Source organism: Perognathus longimembris, chromosome 12, assembly GCF_023159225.1.
Source record: "Perognathus longimembris pacificus isolate PPM17 chromosome 12, ASM2315922v1, whole genome shotgun sequence".
Lineage (NCBI taxonomy): Eukaryota > Metazoa > Chordata > Mammalia > Rodentia > Heteromyidae > Perognathus > Perognathus longimembris.
Window position 1 is genome coordinate 12,741,658 of NC_063172.1, and position 20,369 is coordinate 12,762,026.

At 43.9% G+C, this 20,369-nt stretch overlaps 1 protein-coding gene across 1 annotated transcript in view; it reads right to left on the reverse strand.

The window, feature by feature from the left end:
* The window catches only part of Fer1l6 (fer-1 like family member 6), a 107,645-nt gene that overhangs the window by 39,506 nt on the left and 47,770 nt on the right, over positions 1-20,369 (reverse strand). Inside the window, 8 exon segments of the mRNA XM_048358755.1 lie at positions 436-475; positions 1,867-1,989; positions 3,627-3,844; positions 6,477-6,657; positions 8,585-8,746; positions 8,992-9,102; positions 15,136-15,285; positions 19,631-19,765. Of these exon segments, the coding sequence (XP_048214712.1) occupies positions 436-475; positions 1,867-1,989; positions 3,627-3,844; positions 6,477-6,657; positions 8,585-8,746; positions 8,992-9,102; positions 15,136-15,285; positions 19,631-19,765 (1,120 nt within the window).

The following is a 20,369-nucleotide window of genomic DNA, read 5'->3' on the forward strand; positions in this document are numbered from 1 at the left end:
CACTGTTGGCTTAAATTGAATATTTGTGGTCATTTCAAGTCCCAAGCTTCTTTCGTTTGAGTTTCTGCCAAACCGGACCTATCCAATCTTTGTAAATGGAACCTAAATCCAGATCTTTACACTTACCCCTATTAAACTTTATCTTGTTGGGTTTGGCTTGGGATGCAAGCTTGCTCCTATTTTTACTCCACTGTTTCCACAGTGAGACTGGCAGTGTAGGACATGAGCCAGAGAGTCCATTTCTACACTGAACTGGAACCAGACACCTGGGAGCTCAGGCCAGTGCCCACATTGTCCTGAGGTTGCTTCCTCATCTGGGACATGGAGTTGAGTTCTAACATATCCCCATGGCTTCTATTCTATAATTCTATTTTAAATGTTCTTACTACAGAGGCCCTATTCTGTGTCCAAGTGCCACCAGAAATAGATACTTACCTGGTTTGTCTTTTCCGTCCTTGGGGTTGCTCTCTTTTGCCTTTGAAAAAGGAGAGAAGATTATTGATCCTTCTGTACCTAATTTATTAACCCTCTACTGCTAAACATTCTAACTCAATGATTCCCTAAAACAGTGATATTTGAAAGAAGGTCCCAGGATAAAAGCTCACTTTAAAAACATAAGTGCTAAGAACATTGGGGGTGACCTGCCAGGAGAAGAGGTGCTTATACCCCCAATAAAAGTGACCCCAAGAGGTAGACACTACTTTTCTCTAGGAATAGTCATCATTCAGCCATAGGGAATTCTTCCTGCTAGTTTGACACCTCCCTAGGGCAGCCCATCGATCTGCACAATGAGTGTCACTCACTGGCATGTTGGATCTGTGGATGTGTAGTGGCACAGAGGAGGGTCTCAGAGAAAGTCAGGGGCTGACCATTCACAGGAAGAGGTGGCATCCATCACAACACAAGAAAGGAGGCTGGAGGGACTAATACTAGGTTCCTTACTGTATATCAATATTTCTGAATAGTCCTAGATAAAACAGTAGTCTTTCGAAACTAAAGAATCTGAACAATCATTCTCTGACTTCAATCTGATGACATGTAAGAATTCTCTTCCCTTTCTTACCTGGGGTTGATAAGCCTTACCAAATGCAATGGCTGATTTCCAGATCTACTCCCTTGGTTCACTAGCTTTATGATTTGATTTTTGTCTGGTCTGGAGCCCATTGATGATTGCCATTTGTTAAGGCCAAGACCTACTTTTACTTTGATAATTCCCCATGCATTCATTGGTCGAATCCAGCTGGAGACAGTTAACCAACCCTATGTATCTTCAAGTACACTTGAAGCCTTTTACTTATATGTACCTTTGGGACCCATTTCTCCCAAATGGATCTCCTTAAGTCTCACTGGAGGAGAAGGGAAGATTTTCCTAGACACCATGCTAGACCAAATATCTTTCCAGCACTTAAAATACAGCTTGTGTTATGTGTTGGTCCCAGATAGAAAGTAGGAATTTTGTAATTTAGGATCCTTGATCTTCTAAGCTTTTTATTCTCCTACAGTTAACAGAACCATACTTAATAAGGCCTATGTCTGGTGGAATTTAGAAAAAGGTGTGTGGAATTTAGGGTTGTAAACGGTGCTATGAACCGCGCACTGGTGGCTCACTCTTGTAATCCTAACTACTCAGGAGGCTGAGATCTGAGGATCGTGGTTGAAAGCCAGTCCAGATGGGAGAGTCTATGAGACTCTTACTCCAACTAACCACCAGAAAACTGGAAATGGAACAGTGGCTCCAACTGGCAGAGTGTTAGTTTTGAGCAAGAGCTCAGGGACAGTGCCAGGCCCGGAACTCAAGCCCCACCACCACTAAGAAAAACGTGCTGTGGTGGATCCTTCGGCTGTAGCAAGCAGGAGAGACCCTACCTTCTGGGCTTTCTTCAGAGAAGCATAATACTTAGACCACCAGTCGATGACGTTTTCAGCAGATTCATCTGCTATGGTTCTTTTTCTCCTTTTAGTGGATCTCCTGGAAGGTTTCCTGGCATCCTGCTAAAAGATGAGGGATGGATTATTCATTGAGTCTCATCTTGTGGCATGCCAGTGGCCAACTGGTTGAATGGGGAAGAGAATAAATAGGCTCTTACCAGGAAGTAGACAGTAGTATATGGGTTCTGTAGCTGTAACTCTCTAAATCACTTTCATAAATGAAAGTTTTATTATCTATTTATCCACTCATCCATTCATTCATAAAACATTTATGAAGCAGTCTTAAGACACTGTACTTGGGATCAGGGATAAATCAGGATTTAACCTAATCTCACATCTGAGACACTTAGGGTTTGATGATGGAGAAAGTCCTACAGCAAATGAGCACCAAACCAGGTGCCACGAGGTGATTATTAAAAAGGACATTAGCGTCATACATCTTCAAAAATGAATATGAATTTTGTGTTTCTCAATCTCCCTACCCTGGGATGATAATACATGCCTACTTCATTACTTCTGTGGAGGATTAGGTGTCATAAATGTAGTCAACTCCTCTTTAGCTTCATTTCTAATTTTTACAGGGGCAAAAACAGATATGCACAGTATATATGGTGGGATAGAAAGCAGGGATACATGTATGACAAAAGGAGGCATTCCAGGAAGAAGATACTTGCTGCAAGGGAGGCTGACCACACAAGACTCATCCTGTGCCCATCATCCCTTCTCACCCATCGTCTTTTGGGTATCTACCTCAATAGTGGCCCAGACACTCCATTAAGGAGATGTAATGTCAAAAACTCATCTCTATCGTAGTTTTATGGTTTCAATAAACACTAGCTAAAAAGTCCAGCATGAACTAATGATGGCAATGCTAGGACAATGAGGAGAAGCTAGTGAGGTGTCACGGCTGGTCACTGTCGATGGGTGGGATGAGATGAACCTAAACAAATGTCCATGACACCTGTAGTGTTCCTTTTATTCCAGAGTTTATCATTTGCTGAGCAAGAAGCTTTTTCAGACCTTTTATTTTGAGGTGAGGGCTGGGGGATGGGAGTGAGGGGGGGGGACAGGGACTTGCTTTATAGTGAAAGCTGGGCTCGAACTTAAAATCTTCCTGCCTCACTCTCTCAAGTGCTAGGATTGCAGGAATGTACAACTATGCCACACAAAGACTTTTAAAAAGGACTGTTGGATTTTGTGTTCAGTTTATGATGTAGAAAGACTAATCACATCCTTGTTTTGTGCAGGGTTCTACATACATTTCCACCTTTCCTTCTGGAGTCTCAGCTATCTGAGGATGAGGAAGTGTTATTCCTCTCTAGAATTTTTTTTATAAGACACATCTTTTCGTTCTGATCTGATCTTGTATAAAATTGGCTCCAAATGTTTGTAGAATAGTCCCAAATGAAGGAAACCACTTCTTTGCAAGCTAACGAATTCAGGAGAATTTCTATCAATTAACTATCACTGTCATATCTGACTAGCACGTTAATTTCATGCACATTGAATTTCTGATCCTACAGCAATTCTTGAGGTAGGCACCAATAACTCTGTCTTCCTAGTGAGGAAATTGACATTCAGAAATGCAAAGTTGCTAGCACAAGGTGACCCACGTAGTTGGGGGGAGGATTAGTGCCTAGATCCTCCAAGGAGACTCCAGTGAGTGTTAGGAATACAAAGAGGAATCCCATTCTGACCTTGGCTTGTCCATCTTTCGGTGGTTCCTGGGCATCAGGTTTCTGTTCAGATTCCAACATAGGGGAGGAGTCAGGGATGTCCACTAGAATGGCTGGCTGGACCTGGGCAGAGTCAGGTACCACTGTGGGAGGCGGCTCAACATCCACATAGATGTGATCTGGTAGGGCATCCTGGGCGGAGCTGAGGAGTCCAGAAGACTCAGACACTGTTAGCGAACCTGCAGTAGCTGAAATGAAAGTGATTTGGTCAGGGAGTAGAGCTGCAACACTGGGTGGCCATTTCAGAGCTCAGATACTAAGAATCAGATCTAGAGTCAAACATGCCAAGTTCCTAGCATTTCTAGACCACATTTTCATGTCTTATTAAACCACAGTAACATAATCTATTTTATCTAGGGATAAAATGAGATTGTGGTATAAGACATCTGTGCCTCATAGGCAACCAGTACAAGGTAGTGTTTGTTACTGATCCACCAGAGAAAATGCTAATTAATTGTGAGTGTTGGGATCACAAAAATCAAGGTTTAGGGCATGGGACCACCCAGTTGATTGTCTCTCTCCAGTGCAATAACTTGAGGAATCTTGAAAGGAGGCTTGAAAGTTCTGCAACCCATTCCACCCTAAGTGTGGGCAGGTCTCTAGACATACACATGCATGTGCTTACTAGGGAGACCAGCACGCCCCTGGATCTGATGAGATTCTTAACTGGGTTGCTGATGTCACCAAAGGGTCAAAACACTGTCCTTCATGGACAAGTGTTCTTCTCTCTGCATTTTGTGCTGCAGAATTCAGTCCTTGGGCATATTTCTCAGTTGGGCGTTTCTTTCCTGTCAAGAGCTCCAGAGGTTCCCCTGCCTCCATATGCTGGGTTTTTAACAAGGAATTCGATCCCACCTCTCATAGGTAACTAGTCTGTGTTGGGCACAGGGATGAAGAAATCAGTAGGGCAGGCTAGAAAGCTAAAAAAATGGTGACTTGATTTATGAAAAATATCACAGTTATATCAACTAAGAGAGAAATGACTCGTTAGTAGAACTTTGGGGGAAAATAAGTCACCCTATAGAGAAGAATGTGGTTGCATTTCTACTTAAATTCATATACAAATGCAGGTGGGTTAAAGATCTAAATATGAACACTAAAACCAGAAAATTGAAGTAAATACAAGATACTATGCGTGTAGTCAAAAGGAAAGAGTTTCTTAAATAAGATTTCCAAAGTACAAACCAGAAAGTTTAAAACACATTGGATCTTGGGGCTGGGAATATGGCCTAGTGGCAAGAGTGCTTGCCTCCTACACATGAAGCTCTCGGTTTGATTCCCCAGCGCCACATATATGGAAAACGGCCAGAAGGGGCGCTGTGGCTCAGGTGGCAGAGTGCTAGCCTTGCGGGAAGAAGCCAGGGACAGTGTTCAGGCCCTGAGTTCAAGGCCCAGGACTGGCCAAAAACAAACAAACAAACAAAAAAATCAAAGATTTCTGCTCAAAATGAGGACTGTAGGCAGGCTTAGGAGCCATTGCATTAAGAACAAATATAAGCAACATTTAGAACTACAGCATACTAGCATCTAGTATATACAAAATAAATTTTGAGAATCAAAAGGAAAGTCAAAGAAAAAAAATCACAGTCACCAAATCACCGAAGTGGGAGCTAAGATGATAGCAAGGACATTACAAGTTGCACACATTTAGTAGAAACTAAGAGAAATCCCAGGCCCAAACTAACCAGATGCTTCTTTACACTGACAGAAGAGCAAAACCAAAAGCCAAACCCATTGTTGTGGAGGAGGAATATGGGGTTCTGGATGTGGTAAAGGAAGAAGTACGTGGAGACTGATAGCCATCATGCAATCCTCTAGAGCACCCTCTGGCTGTACCTGCTGGAATTACACATGCATCTTCCCCGTGACCCAGTAATCTCATGTCACGGTGTACATTTCAGAGAAATTCCCACAAGGCATCTTCCCCCAGGGGTCACACATAAGGAGTTGTGGGCAGCCTAAGGGTCCAGTGCAATGGGAAAAGAAAAGGAAAATATAGGGGCTGGGGATATGGCCTAGTGGCAAGAGTGCTTGCCGCCTATACATGAGGCCCTGGGTTCAATTCCCCAGCACCACATATACAGAAAATGGCCAGAAGTGGCACTGTGGCTCAAGTGGCAGAGTGCTAGCCTTGAGCAAAAGGAAGCCAGGGACAGTGCTCAGGCCCTGAGTCCAAGACCCAGGACTGGCAAAAAGAAAAAAAAAGAAAAAGAAAAGGAAAATATAGTAGGCAATAGTAATAAGGTAATTATTGTACACATCGCAACACGGAAAAGTCTTAACATAGCGTGGAGAGACGAGAATGGGCAAGTCAAGGAAGGTGAAAGCATCCAATCACTGATGCAGAGAATCAAAAGTGTGCATTTTTCATTAGGATGCTGCTGTTTAGCCTCCAGTGGGGAGGGGACTGGGAGCGTACACAAAGAAAGGCATTGAAGGAAGGTGGATGCGATGAGAGAGAAGCTTTGAACAGATCGGCGATGATTATTCAGCATGGAACTGAGAGGTGCAAATAACTCAACTCAGTGCACCTGAGCTCCAGTAGGAAACAAATTAAAATCACATCAAGCAGAATGCCAAGAAAGGGGCCGAGGGAGGAAGCTGAAGGGCCCTGATATATCCTATTCGAGGAGGGGTTGACTCTGATACAAATCTTAAGAGTCTGGCAGCCAATAAAGGCAGAGATGCAAACTGGGCAGAAAAACCCAGCCAGCCACTTGAGTGCGGGTATCTTCTTTGCGCCATAGCCGAATGCAGGCACCTGCAGGCGCCATGAATACCGTATAGGTTGGGCCACAGAATCTGGGATACCTGGCTCAGCGTGGCCTCCATCGATTTGTGATGTTAGAGCGAGGGGATTCCTGGATTTGCACAGAAACTGCTTCAAGCAGTTGATGGTGTAGGTGCCCACGAGGGTGCTCCTCCCGAACGCTCGCCAGTCCACCACGCAGATGCTCAGGGGCGGGTGCAGAAGTTCGTTCTCAGGCAGCTCCTGGGGGAGAGATGGAGCAAGGCAGCCACTGCCTTGGCTGAGTCTGGACGCATCTGCCCTGCTGACCTATCTGTGAGCAGACCCAGAGCCAGCCAAGCGCCCACCCGTCCCTGTCTCCGCCCGGTTACTCCGTCCCTCAGGTCAGCCTTGTGGCTTGCCAAGATTCCAGAGCGTTATCTTCCCACTCTAGGGAAATCAGGACCAAAAACTTCCAAGGGTGTCTTACGACTCATCCCAAGTTGGAATGGCACAAACGCTCACTTTGGTATTTTTCATGGCAGTGTTTTCAGTCCTCATATTGTGTTGTATCATCAATCAGATCTTTCATCTCAAATGACCGTTTACCCAGATCCAATATATAGGCCAGACGCAAGTCCAGTCATTTTTTCCTTTCTCCTTTCCTTTTAAAGTGGTACTGGGGATTTGAACTAAGGTGCTCTACTACTTGAGCAATGTCCCAGCTCTTTTTATTTTTAGTTATTTTTCAGGTTATTTTTAATACTTTTGCAGGGACCAGCGTGGGATTGTGATCACACAACCTCTGCTTCTTGCACAGCTGTGACTACAGGCTTACCCCACCACACTCAGCTTGTTTTATATAAGGGTCTTACCAGGTTTATGCTTGGGCTGGCTTCAAATAATGATCCCCAGGGCTGGGGATATGGCCTAGTGGCAAGAGTGCTTGCCTCGTATACTTGAAGCCCTGGGTTCGATCCCCCAGCACCACATATACAGAAAATGGCCAGAAGTGGCGCTGTGACTCAAGTACTAGCCTTGAGCAAAAAGAAGCCAGGGATAGTGGTTAGGCCCTGAGTCCCAAGCCCCAGGACTGGCAAAAAATAAAACAAAACAACAACAATGATCCCCAATTTTTCAATCTAGGATTACATGTATGTGTCATCATACCTGACAATCCCAGTCATTTAACATGGAGAGAGAGTGTTCTGCACATTTGTCTCCTTTGGTAGCCCACAAAGCCCAGTGAAACCCTTTGGGAAAGTTTGCCAGTTCTGTGCATAGTCTTCAATCGTTTGTCTTTACAAATTTAGAATATGTGTGCTATGAGGCTGACTGGGTTAGATAAAGTAAATATTTTACTTTATAGTTCCAAATAAGAACACATAAGAATGTACGTTGAATCCAGGTACCAGTGGCTCACACCTGTAATCCTAGCTACTCAGGATGATGAGATCTGAAGATCTGCAGCCCAAGCAGAAAAGTCCATGAGACTCTTCTCTCCAATTAACCAGGAAAAAGCCAGAAGTGGAGTTGTGGTTCAAGCAGTAGGAGCTCCAGCCTTGAACAGAAAAGCTCAGAACCAGGGCCCAAGCCCTGAGTTCAAACACCAGGACCAGCACACACATTAAAGAAAAAGTTAGGTTGAAATACTGTAATAAAAGCACAGATGACAAAAGACACCAAATGGGGACCCTAAATGTACTTGCAAACTATTGAAATCATATAAATATTCTTTAAGCAATCTAGCCATTAAAGTAAGCTCCCAGTGGCTCTCAGTCTCCAGCTCATAACAGACTCACCCACAGAGCTTGATAAACCAAAGCTACCTTCCCATCCCTCCTCAGCTTCTGATCCAAGAGTCCTGGGAAGTCCTGAGCATTTACAACAATCCCCAGGTGAGATGCTGCGATGAACCCGGGAGGGGAGGCACACACCATGAGAACCATTGCTACAGGCTAAAGTGTTCCAACCTGTTTTGATCTACACCTGAACACCTGACACATACAACAGCAATCGTACACATGCCTTATCTCACTCTGAAGTTGTGACTTTTCACACTTGGACAGCTCTTCCTTGCAGACAGTGGACAGCTAACACCCCCAGAGCATCTCCCCAAGCCAAGCAAGATGGGGGAATGGGGAAGGGGGAAGAGATGGGGTGCATGGACTAGAAAGCAAGCAGTCCTCACCACTTCAAAGGCGTCTGCCTGCACACCGAAGTTGGGGTTGTTCTTGTAGCTCTGGATCACACATGACTTCACGCCCCGCCCCCCGCACTCGATGAGGACCTGGGGCCGGTCCACGGAGAGCAGCTGCACCTTCTTCATCTCTCGGACCCCCCAGAAGAGAACCTGAGGAGATGACCAGAGGAATGGTCCCCCACCCAAACTCAAGGAGGAGCCGTGCAGCGGCTGGAAAGCCACAGTGCAGCCGTCCCAGCTGTGACTGGGCAGCTGCTGGTGGGGTCCATTGCATGGAATGCAGCTGGATGGGGGCTCGCATGTGTGAGCTGCCCACCCCTCGGCACCCCTCGGACAATGCTCTCCAGGCCCGCGGCCTTTCCATCCTGAAGGGCTCTTGCCATCCCCCGCCATACCTCCACACAGTATTTACTCAGCACCGGACGGATGCTGGCAGGAACCGGGTAGATCTGGGCGGCGTTGGGTGGGTCTACAGGAGGGAGGCCCTGCAGCCCGGAGGAAGGGACCTGCCACACAAAACAGGCGCAGGTGACGATGAGGGAGAGGAACAGTTCCACGCACGCACCTCAGCATTGAGTCAACTCAAAATGCCACAAGGACCTGTCAGTGTGTCCCCTTTAATTGATCATTAAGTGCCAAATGCATGAATTTACAGGGTGGCAAGCAATTAGTGAGCACACAGGATATGCCACAAGATTGGAAAGACATCACTTCCAATAACCTCACAGCATAGAAGGAGAAAGCAAAAGATAAGTGGGTAGATCCTCACATCTCGATAAAAATAACCCAAGAGAGGATGGAGGACAGAATTTAATCAGGTTCTGAAACTTTGAGCCTTAACTCTCCACTACTTTCAGCTCATCAAGATCTCTGGACAGGCCAAGATGTGCCACTGAAAGAGGAGAGCCTTTATTTCATGCATTAGAGACCAAGGCCTGTCCTGAGGGCTTTGTGCTGGCTAGCAGGCACTCTACCATGTGAACCACATGCCCAGTCTTTTTGCTTTAGCTTCTCAAGCTGGATCTCATGCATTAGCAGGGGCTGGCCTCAGACCATGATTCTCCCACCTCTGCTGGGCTTATAAGCATGCACTGCCGTGCCTGGCTCAGATTGCTTTTTAAAAACATTTTTGTTAATATGGAAACAACCCAGATGCCCCTCCACAGACGAATGGATCCAAAAAATATGGTACTTATACATAATGGAATACTACATAGCAATTAGGAATGGTGAAATATTGTTATTCGCAGGGAAATGGTCAGAACTCGAACAAATAATGTTGAGTGAGACAAGCCTAGAGCACAGAAAACAAAGGGGCATGATCTCCCTGATATATGACTGTTAACAAAGGGAGCCGGAGAGACAGTAGAGACCAAGTCTGTGAACACTGTATATGTGCTTGATACATTGTATATTGCATATGGGTCTACCTGACCTAGACAAGGGATGGAAAAACAGGTTGTAAGATATCACAAGAAATGTACACACTGCCCTGCTATGTAACTGCACCCTCTTTGCACAACACCTTGTAAAAAAATTTATGTTCAATTAATAATAAAAAAATATAATAAAAAAAAACAAAAAAAACATTTTTGTTATCTTTAAGTAGTTGTACAAAGGAGGAGCCATATAACCAAGTAGTATATGAATGCAATGTTATATAATGTGTTAATATCATACAATGTATATATTAATATTATATATTAATATTGATTATAGAATATAAAAATTTCCCACACTTATAGTAGTATATATAATATATGTCTATAGACATCATGCAAAAGGATGACATGAGGATAATTGGTGTATCTATCACTAGGGACATATTTCTTTGTGTGTGTATATGAAATATCTTCCCTATTACTCATGGTAATCCATCAGTGCTCTAGGGCACAGGCCCCGATTCTTCCCATCTAACTGCATCCGTTAACCATCTTTCCTCTGCCCTCTCCCTTCCTGGACTCCAGGGAGATGGACTGAGGTGCTTTGGAAAGGCACCGCGTTTCAGCCCAGGATTGCCCTGAGGATGCTTGAATGAGGTCCTTACGAATTCTACACAGCCCACAGTTGCCAACCAACAGCAAGCTTTTTCAGTGAAATGGGTCAGTGGCTGGCCTATAAAACCGCCTGACACGCAGTTACTCAGTGCATGGGACCAGGAGAACCCAAGGGATTATTATGGCGATGGAACAGGAAGAAGCAGGGATGAGTAAGATGAGCTGGCTAGACATCCAGACTGTTCCAATATCCCAGTGGAGATGAAACACTCGATCCTCAAAGAAGGTCCAGCTGTGGGGGAGGGGGAGTCAGCTGGGAGCACAAAACAAGAAGGTACCGACTCTCAGGTCCATACACGGCCCGACTCACAGTCCTGCCATCTGGAGAGTCACCGATGCTTGGTGGCCTCTTTCCTTTCGCTGCCTCCCGCAGTCTATCATCCTTCCTTCTATTAGTCCTCAGATCCTGTTCAGTGGATCCCATCACCTACTAGCTGCACAAGCTTGGAAAAGCTACCATCTCTGACTCCTAGCTCTGTCCTTTGTATAACGAGGATACTGACCTCTAATTCATAGAGCTGCTAGGAAGGACTGCTAACATGCCTGGCACTGTTTCTGGCACATGGAAATTCTGTAAAAGTGAGGGTAAACTGACTCTTACAAAGATTAAAGCCCAACTTCAAGTCATCTGAATATCTAATAAGGTAACCATGATCCAAGCTTACTGGTGGCCTGAAAATCCTCTAGAGAGAAAGAATAACAGCCTGGGTTCAAATTTTCTCCACAAATTGTCATATGCAATATATCAGACATACAACAAAATACAATATGTGAGCAGATAAAACAAAGAGATTAAAAGAAAGAGAAACAAAAACCAGAGAAGCAGACCCTTAAAGAATTCAGATATAATAACCATGAAATAACAATGCTTGGTCTGCTCAATAAGAGACAGGATTAAGAATATCAGTAGAAATGTGAAACCTCTAATAAACAAAATGGAAATTCCATGACTGAAAATATAGTTGCTGGAGAGAACTTAGTGAATAGGTTAAGAAAGTCACTTTATCCTTAGGGGAGGACTTCAGTGGTACAGTTCTTCTGAACAACTAGCAAATCATTTAACAAAATGAATACCAGTAAGCTAAAACGTGTTCTGTTGAGGAGTAGGAGTGGGAAGGAAAGGAGAGGCACACAAGTGGAGGGGAGGAGGGTGATAAAAGAAACTCATTAGATTCGACGTCCATTGTGTAAAAATTGAACTGTGTAACTTGAGGGTAGGGATGAGATGGGGGGAGAAGAGGCAGAATGATAGATGGGGTGATATTGAGCAAGACATATTGTGTTCTTGACTTGTGGAATTGAAATCTCTACTTTACTGTACAGCTTCTCAAGATATATTTTTTTGAGAAAAGAAAGATCAGCTTTTCAGGGGAAACAATAAGGTTGATATATGCAACTTCTTAGCAGATAATGGGAAGCTCAAATACTAAAGAATTCTTCAGAATGCTGAAAGAAAAAATGCCACAATACCAGCAAACAAAAAGATTCCAGAGGAAATTTACCAGGCCCAAGTTCAAACAGCAAGTCTGAGGTCGAACAGAACACCGACCTCAATATCTTCACTGAGGGGGTCACTGCAGCAGATGATGCCAACAAGAAGGAACTTTGACAGCAAGTTTAGGGACCCGATGACATGTTGATCACTAGAGAAGGCAGGTGTCATCTCCGTGATCAATCGATCACTTGAGGAGATTCTCCTTAGGGATTGAGAAGAGCCCCTGCCAAAGGTCTTAGCAACTTAGTCAGGCCTGCTTGCCTTCCTTGACTTTTCTCCAGCCTGTTTTTAGGTTAATGTCTTTTATACAAATCAGATTAGTAGACCATTCATTAATTATTCGCTACCTTTTTTTTTTTTTTTTTTTTTTGGCCAGTCCTGGGCCTTGGACTCAGGGCCTGAGCACTGTCCCTGGCTTCTTCCCGCTCAAGGCTAGCACTCTGCCACTTGAGCCACAGCGCCGCTTCTGGCCGTTTTCTGTATATGTGGTGCTGGGGAATCGAACCTAGGGCCTCGTGTATCCGAGGCAGGCACTCTTGCCACTAGGCTATATCCCCAGCCCTATTCGCTACCTTTAAAAACAGGAAGATCGGGCTGGGAATACGGCCTAGTGGCAAGAGTGCTCGCCTCATATACATGAAGCCCTGGGTTTGATTCCCCAGCACCACATATATAGAAAACGGCCAGAAGTGGCGCTGTGGCTCAAGTGGCAGAGTGCTAGCCTTTAGCAAAAAGAAGCCAGGGACAGTGCTCAGGCCCTGAGTCCAAGGCCCTGGACTGGCAAAAAAAAAAAACAAAAAAAAAAAAAACAGGAAGATCATACAGAGATGCTATCTGAAGCAAACTCAGTCACCTAATTCAGATCTGTAATGAAATGACTTAAAGAATGTCAAGCAGAAAAGAATATCTCCCTTTTTCTTTTTAGCCAGTGGAACTTGGAGTTGTTTACAATAGAATCTCAAGGCCTTTACAAAAGAAATGCAGTGTGAAATATTTCTCAAATTCCCTTTTTAATTTAAAGGGATGGGGAGATTTAAAAAAAAAAAGACATTGGAGATAGTTCTCAGAGGTAAGAAATGGAAGCTGACTTACTGAAGAGGTGAATGGTATACCCAACCCATGCTCTAGAAGTAAGGTGGAGGATAGAGTGAATGGGGAAAGGACAAGAGGACAGTAGACCACATTGTAACGTTCAGATGAGAACTGAGTCCAGGGGAACAGAGGAGGTGGAACTGACCAAGGAACCATCCATGGACTGGCCTAAGTATGCGCACAGACCCATGGCGCAGAATCAAGGCTTGCTCTCAGTTTTCCAGCCAGTGTCTGGACCACCATCATGGTATGGACTAGGCTGAAGAGATCAGAGGGCCAGCTTTCTGGGGATGGGGAGTAAAATGAGTTTGATCTGGTGCTGAAAGGAACCAAGCTGCTAGGTCCTTCTGAATCATGGGAGTGTTTCAGGAGACAGAACACTGACGAAAGTTATGCACAGATGCAAACTGAGAGCAGCTGGTGACAAACAAAGGCATTTCCAGTCCTCTCCTCTCAGCAGGTCTGAGAACCCCACACTCAGGCAGTCATGCTGATGATCAAATTACTTTTTGAACAAGTGATCAAATGAGAAGAATCCCTACTGAAACCCTAATGGATTGTATCTCTTCAGCCTCTGACAGTGCTTCTCTATTAAGTCAGTGGTTGGCAAGCAGCAGGGGCTTCTTTCCAGTGCATCCAGCTCAGCACTGAGGGAGGGGGAAGGGGGCGAGGCCAAGGGATCCAGGGAGCAGGGCAGCTTACCCAGCCTCTCATAGTCAGATGGAGGCACACAAGGGACTCAGAAGGCAGATGCATGATGGGAAGAGCAGATGCCTGACTAATTTAGTTAGTTTTGGTCCTCAGCTTATTCGTATGCCAACTCCCAGTGCTGGCCTAGATCTGGTTTTCTCAATGTAACCACTTCTCTATCGCCTTTACCATTTCTACCACTGTTTATTGAATAAAGCATTATTTTTTTTTAAAGTTCGTTATTCTGGGAAAAAGCAGCACCATTTTCTATAACTGGAAATTAACTTCAAAAGAAAATCAGTGAGCACAAAATGGTGCTATGGGAGCATGGAACTTGAAGCAATTCGTTTCCCATTTCACTCAGGCTTAAAAGGGCTGTATTCAAAAAGGAAAAGAAAACCGATTTAGGAAATGTTCCTGTAGGTCAATTATCTTTTTGGGATCCTGTGGCACAGAAAGATCTTGTAGACAGATGAACATCGAAGTAGGGATTCAGTCGCCCTTCCTTTTCTTTATTTTTTTCCTACTCAAACTCAGTACCTTTTGCTGATTGGCTAGCGCTCTACCAGCTGAGCCACACCTCCAACCCCCACAGTCTCCTTTCCTAATATCCTGCTACTGCCCTCTGAAAGAGTCTTCCCAGACACAATTCACAACTTTTCTAGGTCTTCTTGAGATGGACTCAGAGCATGGGAAACTACGTGACAATATAAGGAGTAAAAAATCAGCTTCAACGCTCACTAGCTGCATGAGGAGGCAAGTTAGTAAAGTGCACTGGTCCTCAGTTTACCTTCTCTGAAATGGAAATCAGGGAGCTTGCAGAAGGCCTTGTGTGACAAAGACGATAAGAGGCAGGAACTACAACACTGAACAGAAGGCTAAGTGCTTCACAGATGTCTTCTGTCTTCCTCGTCTGTACATTTTTTTATGGTTTGAATGGGGCTTGGGGAAGCCCCTAAAGCTCAAGCACTGATGATCAAACCCAGGAACTGGGACTCTGACATGCAAGGACTCTAGGAATAAGTCAGGCCACCGAGTTCTTAAGTGCCACCTCCTCCATCTCCAGCAGAGATTCTTCCAGATGCCAGATTGAAGGGAAAGACCCAGTATAGCCTCCTGGAACTAACACTTCAGGGAAGCTAATTCTCTGGCCAGGTAGAGTAGCTCCAACCAAGCAGTGCAAACACCACCACAAGATCCCTTACCTGCAGCAGCTCAAATACAGCAAGGAGGTCCCCTCCAGAGAGATTCCCACAGAAGATGGGGTGATAGCTCAGCTTGGGGGGCTCATAGTCCTGGTCAGCTAGCATCACAACTGGAGTAGCCACGGTGGCACCCAAATATTCTGGCTTCCCCTAAAGAAGAAAAGAAATGGATTTTTGTCTCTTGATCGTTACTTGGTTCTGCACCCATGAAACTTGATGAATAAATCTTCACAAAGATGTCAGCATTAGCACCTCCCTTAGTATCATCTCTTATTCCCTTCTGCAAAATTCTTTCACAGACTTGGAGAATGGAGGATCCCCTTAGTCCCTATCCCAGGGAAGCTCTAAAATGGGTCACTTTGGTGGCTCTCTCACCTAAGACTCCTTCCATAGTAAGCTCAGTTAAAATAATCATCCTAGGTAGATTGTGCCTTCCTTAAGGTACAAATGCTCCAAAGAATCTCCAGAGCAGGGCACCATTACAGTTGGGTGTCTAAACTTTGGAACTAGCAAATCTGAATTTCCTCTTTCTAACTCTATGGCCTTGGGTTATCTATTCAAGTTTTTTTTTAGCCTTGTGCCTAAAGAGGTTACAAATTATTCACAGAGTCATAAGGATGACTAATAAGTTGTTTTTGCATAATAGCAAATGCCCAATATGTGATGAGATCATGGGAATAATGAGAAGGAAGACAAGGAGGAGGAGGAGGAGGAGGATGTTTGAAATCTGTATGTTTAAGTGATAGCAAAGTTAAGTTTATTTTTCTCAAATGTGAAAGGAAATGAATGTGGATCCAGGACAGTGGTTCTGACTTTTGAGCATTTATTCACAAATACAAATCTACTTGGGTTGGAAATACAAGCCTCACTGAAGAGGGAAGTCAAGAGTGAATGTATCAGGTCAGGAATGTGGCCTAGTGGTAGAGTACTTGCCTAGCATAGATGAAGCCCTGGGTTCGATTCTTCAGCACCACATAAACAGAAAAAGCCAGAAGTGGCACTGTGGCTCAAGAGGTAGAGTGCTAGCCTTGAGCAAGAGAAGCCAGGGACAGTGCTCAGGCCCTGAGTTCAAGCCCCAGGACTGGCAAAAAAAAAAAAAAGAGTCAATGTATCAGCAGATCTGCAACCTCAACTATGGTAAAAGGAAAAAGGACCAGCTCCAGCTGGGCAGAGAACTGTGAGATCAGAGCACAAAGAATCAATCAGAATTCTGTGCTTTGACCCTCAGGACAGGCTACTTTGGCTTGATTGCTTTGTATACTTTCAGAGGACCAGAGAGATAAGGAGAAAGCAGCTGCTACTCAGTAAGTTCCTGTGCCAAACTCTAGTGAAAAGGCATCCAGTACAGAGAGGGGCCCTTGCCTCAGCTGGGGGAAGCAGTTTGATGTTGGCTCCTCCACAAGAATTTAACCTATAAGAGAAGACAGGCTAAGCCTCATCCTGCAAAAACTTTTTCCTGAGATAACTTGCTTGGATTTCAGGCAAAAAAATATTACCTCATAAACAGTAAAAGACAAGACTCAGGGAGAAAAAAAATCATTTAATCATTTTCTTCTCATCAAGGAAGAAGATGGGTTGGTTTGTTTTCTTGCCTGCTTGTTTGATGATTGTTTATTCTTCCTCTGCACTAAATTGATGGTGTTTTTCCTCACTGTTACTTACCATACCTCCATCCCACATGATTTATTCTTTTTCTTATGGTGCTTCTTCTCTCTTTGTTCCTTTCCCCATATTCTTTTCTTTTTATTACTTAATCATAAGTAATTACTTTTAATAATTTGTGTTTACATTTAATAATTTTTAAACTCCTAGCTTATCTCAGAAATATTCTAATTTCTATCTTCCCTAATCTTACTGGGATGGGAGTAGTTGACGTTTCCAATTGCTTTTTATGACATTTAAATTGTTGTGGCTGCTATCAGCTTTCTCTCCTCTATAACACTAAGAAAACCCCCATAAAATAAAAAACAACTGAAAGACGTATCCATCCCCACAGATGAGCAACATGCACCATAGATGCCCTAGAAATACAAAAAAGAAAGGCAAAATATTTGACTCTTCTTAAACTTCACAATATCCCACTATCCAAATCCATTGGTACTGACATGGTTAAAATACCAGCAAAAGAATAATTAAATCTCTAAGGTTAAAATGATTAATGACTTCTGGGGCTGGGGATATAGCCTAGTGGCAAGAGTGCCTGCCTCGGATACACGAGGCCCTAGGTTCGATTCCCCAGCACCACATATACAGAAAACGGCCAGAAGCAGCGCTGTGGCTCAAGTGGCAGAGTGCTAGCCTTGAGCGGGAAGAAGCCAGGGACAGTGCTCAGGCCCTGAGTCCAAGGCCCAGGACTGGCCAAAAAAAAAAAAAAAAAAAAAAAATGATTAATGACTTCTAAGAGGATTCAAACAAGTAGCTGAAAGAAGGAAGTCAATTCCAGACATAGAGAAAGGTCAGCAACATGGAAATGCAACAAGAAAACGGGCATCTTAGGGGAGGAAAATAGAAATATTGGAAATGAAACAATAAATCAAATTTTAAAAATACATAGCAAAAAGCATTACCAATAGACTAGATCAAGCAGAGGAAAGATATTAAAGACAAGGGCAAGGAAATATTACATTCAGACAGTAATAAAGAAAAAATGAACAACACAACCCCAGTTTTTAGGAGGAGATATGACCAACAGATAGATAAATAGTGTGTGTGTGTGTGTGTGTGTGTGTGTGTGAGAGAGAGAGAGAGAGAGAGAGAGAGAGAGAGAGAGAGAGAGAGAGAGAGAGAGAGATGGTATAGGTATATCCCTCGATGAAATAGCAGATAATCCCTCAGTTCTAGGACAAGGTATAGATGTTCAAGTACAGAATCCAAAACCCCAAATAGACATGATCAACAAAGAACCTCTCCACATCACAGTGTAATTAAAATGCCAAGACTCCAGAACAAAGAAAGGACACTGAAAGCAGCAAGAGAAAACTGCCAGATGATTTATAACGAAATGCTGATAGAAATTATAGAAGACCTCTCAAAAAAACCCAAAAAACCCTGAGAGCCTAGACAGCATAGAGTGATACATTTCAAGCCCTGAGAAACTTCTAGACGAAAATCATTGATCCAGCAGAGTCCCGTTATAATAACTTGCTCACTGTCGGATCTGGGCCACACTTGGCGACAGCCCTGTGGTGAGCAATCTCTCACACGTCCCCACATCCCTCCAGGATCCGAAGGCTAACTTTCACATTGCCTTGCTCTCTGCATTTCCTTTTCTGTCGTCCACATTCCAGCTAGATTTTTCTGTGAAGGTTTGACTAGTGGTCAGGATAGGAAAGGCCATTATTGAGTGGATAAAAATAATAGGAAAAAATAATAAAATAAATTGTGGGAAATACCACAGTCAGCAGGTTGGAATAGCAGGAACTTCCAAAGACACTTTCAAATAGAAAACAGAATCTGGGGAAATGAAGAAGCCGTTACAAGGGCTTCTCAGAACAATCACTATACTTCAGAGATTTGAACTTCAATCTCCAATGGGGGGGTGGGGGGTAGAGCCAGAAAATAAACCTTTAGTATTTATTTTAGATATCTTAACTTAGGAATATTTGTTTTAATATCTTCTAGTAAGCTGTGAGTGCTCAAATTTCAGAACACAGTATTTTTGGAGAGGAAGAAGTTGGAATCGTAACAGAAGAGGGGTAGTGGTGATTTGCAAAATTAAAAGCAGTGACCAAAATACACACACACATGCACACGCACACACACACTACACTGATTACAAAGGCTGACTCAGTGACAATACCTAACACCCATCCATTTCCTTCCAGTTTGAAAAACAGTTTAAAAACTTCTGGCTTTTTGTCGTTGTTTGTTTTTATCTTTTGGGTTTTTTTTTTGTTTTGTTTTTTTTGTTTTTGGTCATGGGACTTGAACTTTGGGCCTGGGCACTCTCTCTGTGTTTTTTGCTCAAAACTAGTACTCTACCACTTTAGCCAGAGCGCCACTTCTGGTTTTCTGGTGTTTTGTTGGAGATAGAATCTCATAGGACCTTCTTGCCCAGGATGGCTTAGGACCCCATCCTCAGATCTCAGTAGCTAGGATCACAAGCATGAGCCACGGGCACCAGGACCTCAAATCTTTTCTTAAGCTATACACATTTGTATTAAATATTAATAACAAGATAAGCTAGGGGTTGCAAAATCTGTGGTTACTTTATACGACGGACATACAAGAAATGTGTGTCACCTAAATGTTGCTAATCAGATCTGGTGTTAATTGACGTTTAGAGGCAAATCTAAGGAACAAAAACCCTTGAATAAAACCAACCATCACCCCCAACTCTCCTGGTTCTGTGGATTGCCGTTTGCTGATGTCAGCTGCTTTCTAGGCACATGTGAGGTCCCAAGCACTCACAGGGTCAGGACTTCATTTACTTTGACATAAAGTTAGTATAGTGTGGCCTGTGTACGGAGTAGAGTCGGTGCGGCCGGGGACTTACCACTGCATCGCTGTCATAGAGCTCCACCACCACCAGCGGCGGGGACTTCACCAGCTCCCTCTCATCTCCATGCAGCACCAACTCATTGAACAGCAGCATCTGGTTCCAGGTTGGAGACAGAGTCTGGGAAATGATCTGGAAGGCAAGGCCAAAAGAAACACTGAACTAGGTGTCAAGGAGGATCTGAGGGTTGCTCACCGGAAGACATGGAGGGCAAGAATGAACCACCGTGGTTCATTCATTCAATATTCAAGTAACTACATGAGCTGAGCAGCTCCTATGGGCTAAGTAGGAGAAAGGAGCAAAGATTTCTTTTCTGGGAGCAGCAGTTACATGGGTAGTAACCTTCACAAGCAGAGCCAAGTTTAACATTTTATTTGCATGGATAATTTCAACCCATTCCTTACTGTGGTGCTCATTGCGCTGAGCCAATTGCACTACACATGCTCTGCCTCATTCATGATAATTTGGGGCAAAGTTATTTATACACCGTTTAAAGATCAGGAAGCTGAGGCTCCCATGCTCAGAGTCTGCAGGTTGATCTAACCTGGGCCATCTGGCACCAAAACCCAGGCTGTGGCTTGTCTACCCACTAAGTAAATGCTAACACTGTCTCCATTTTATGGATGGATGATCTGGTGATTCTTCATTCATGGGCAAATAAAATTCTGTTATTAGAAATACTAAAGTTGAGCCAGGCACTGGTGGCTCACACCTGTGATCCCTAGCTACTCAGGAG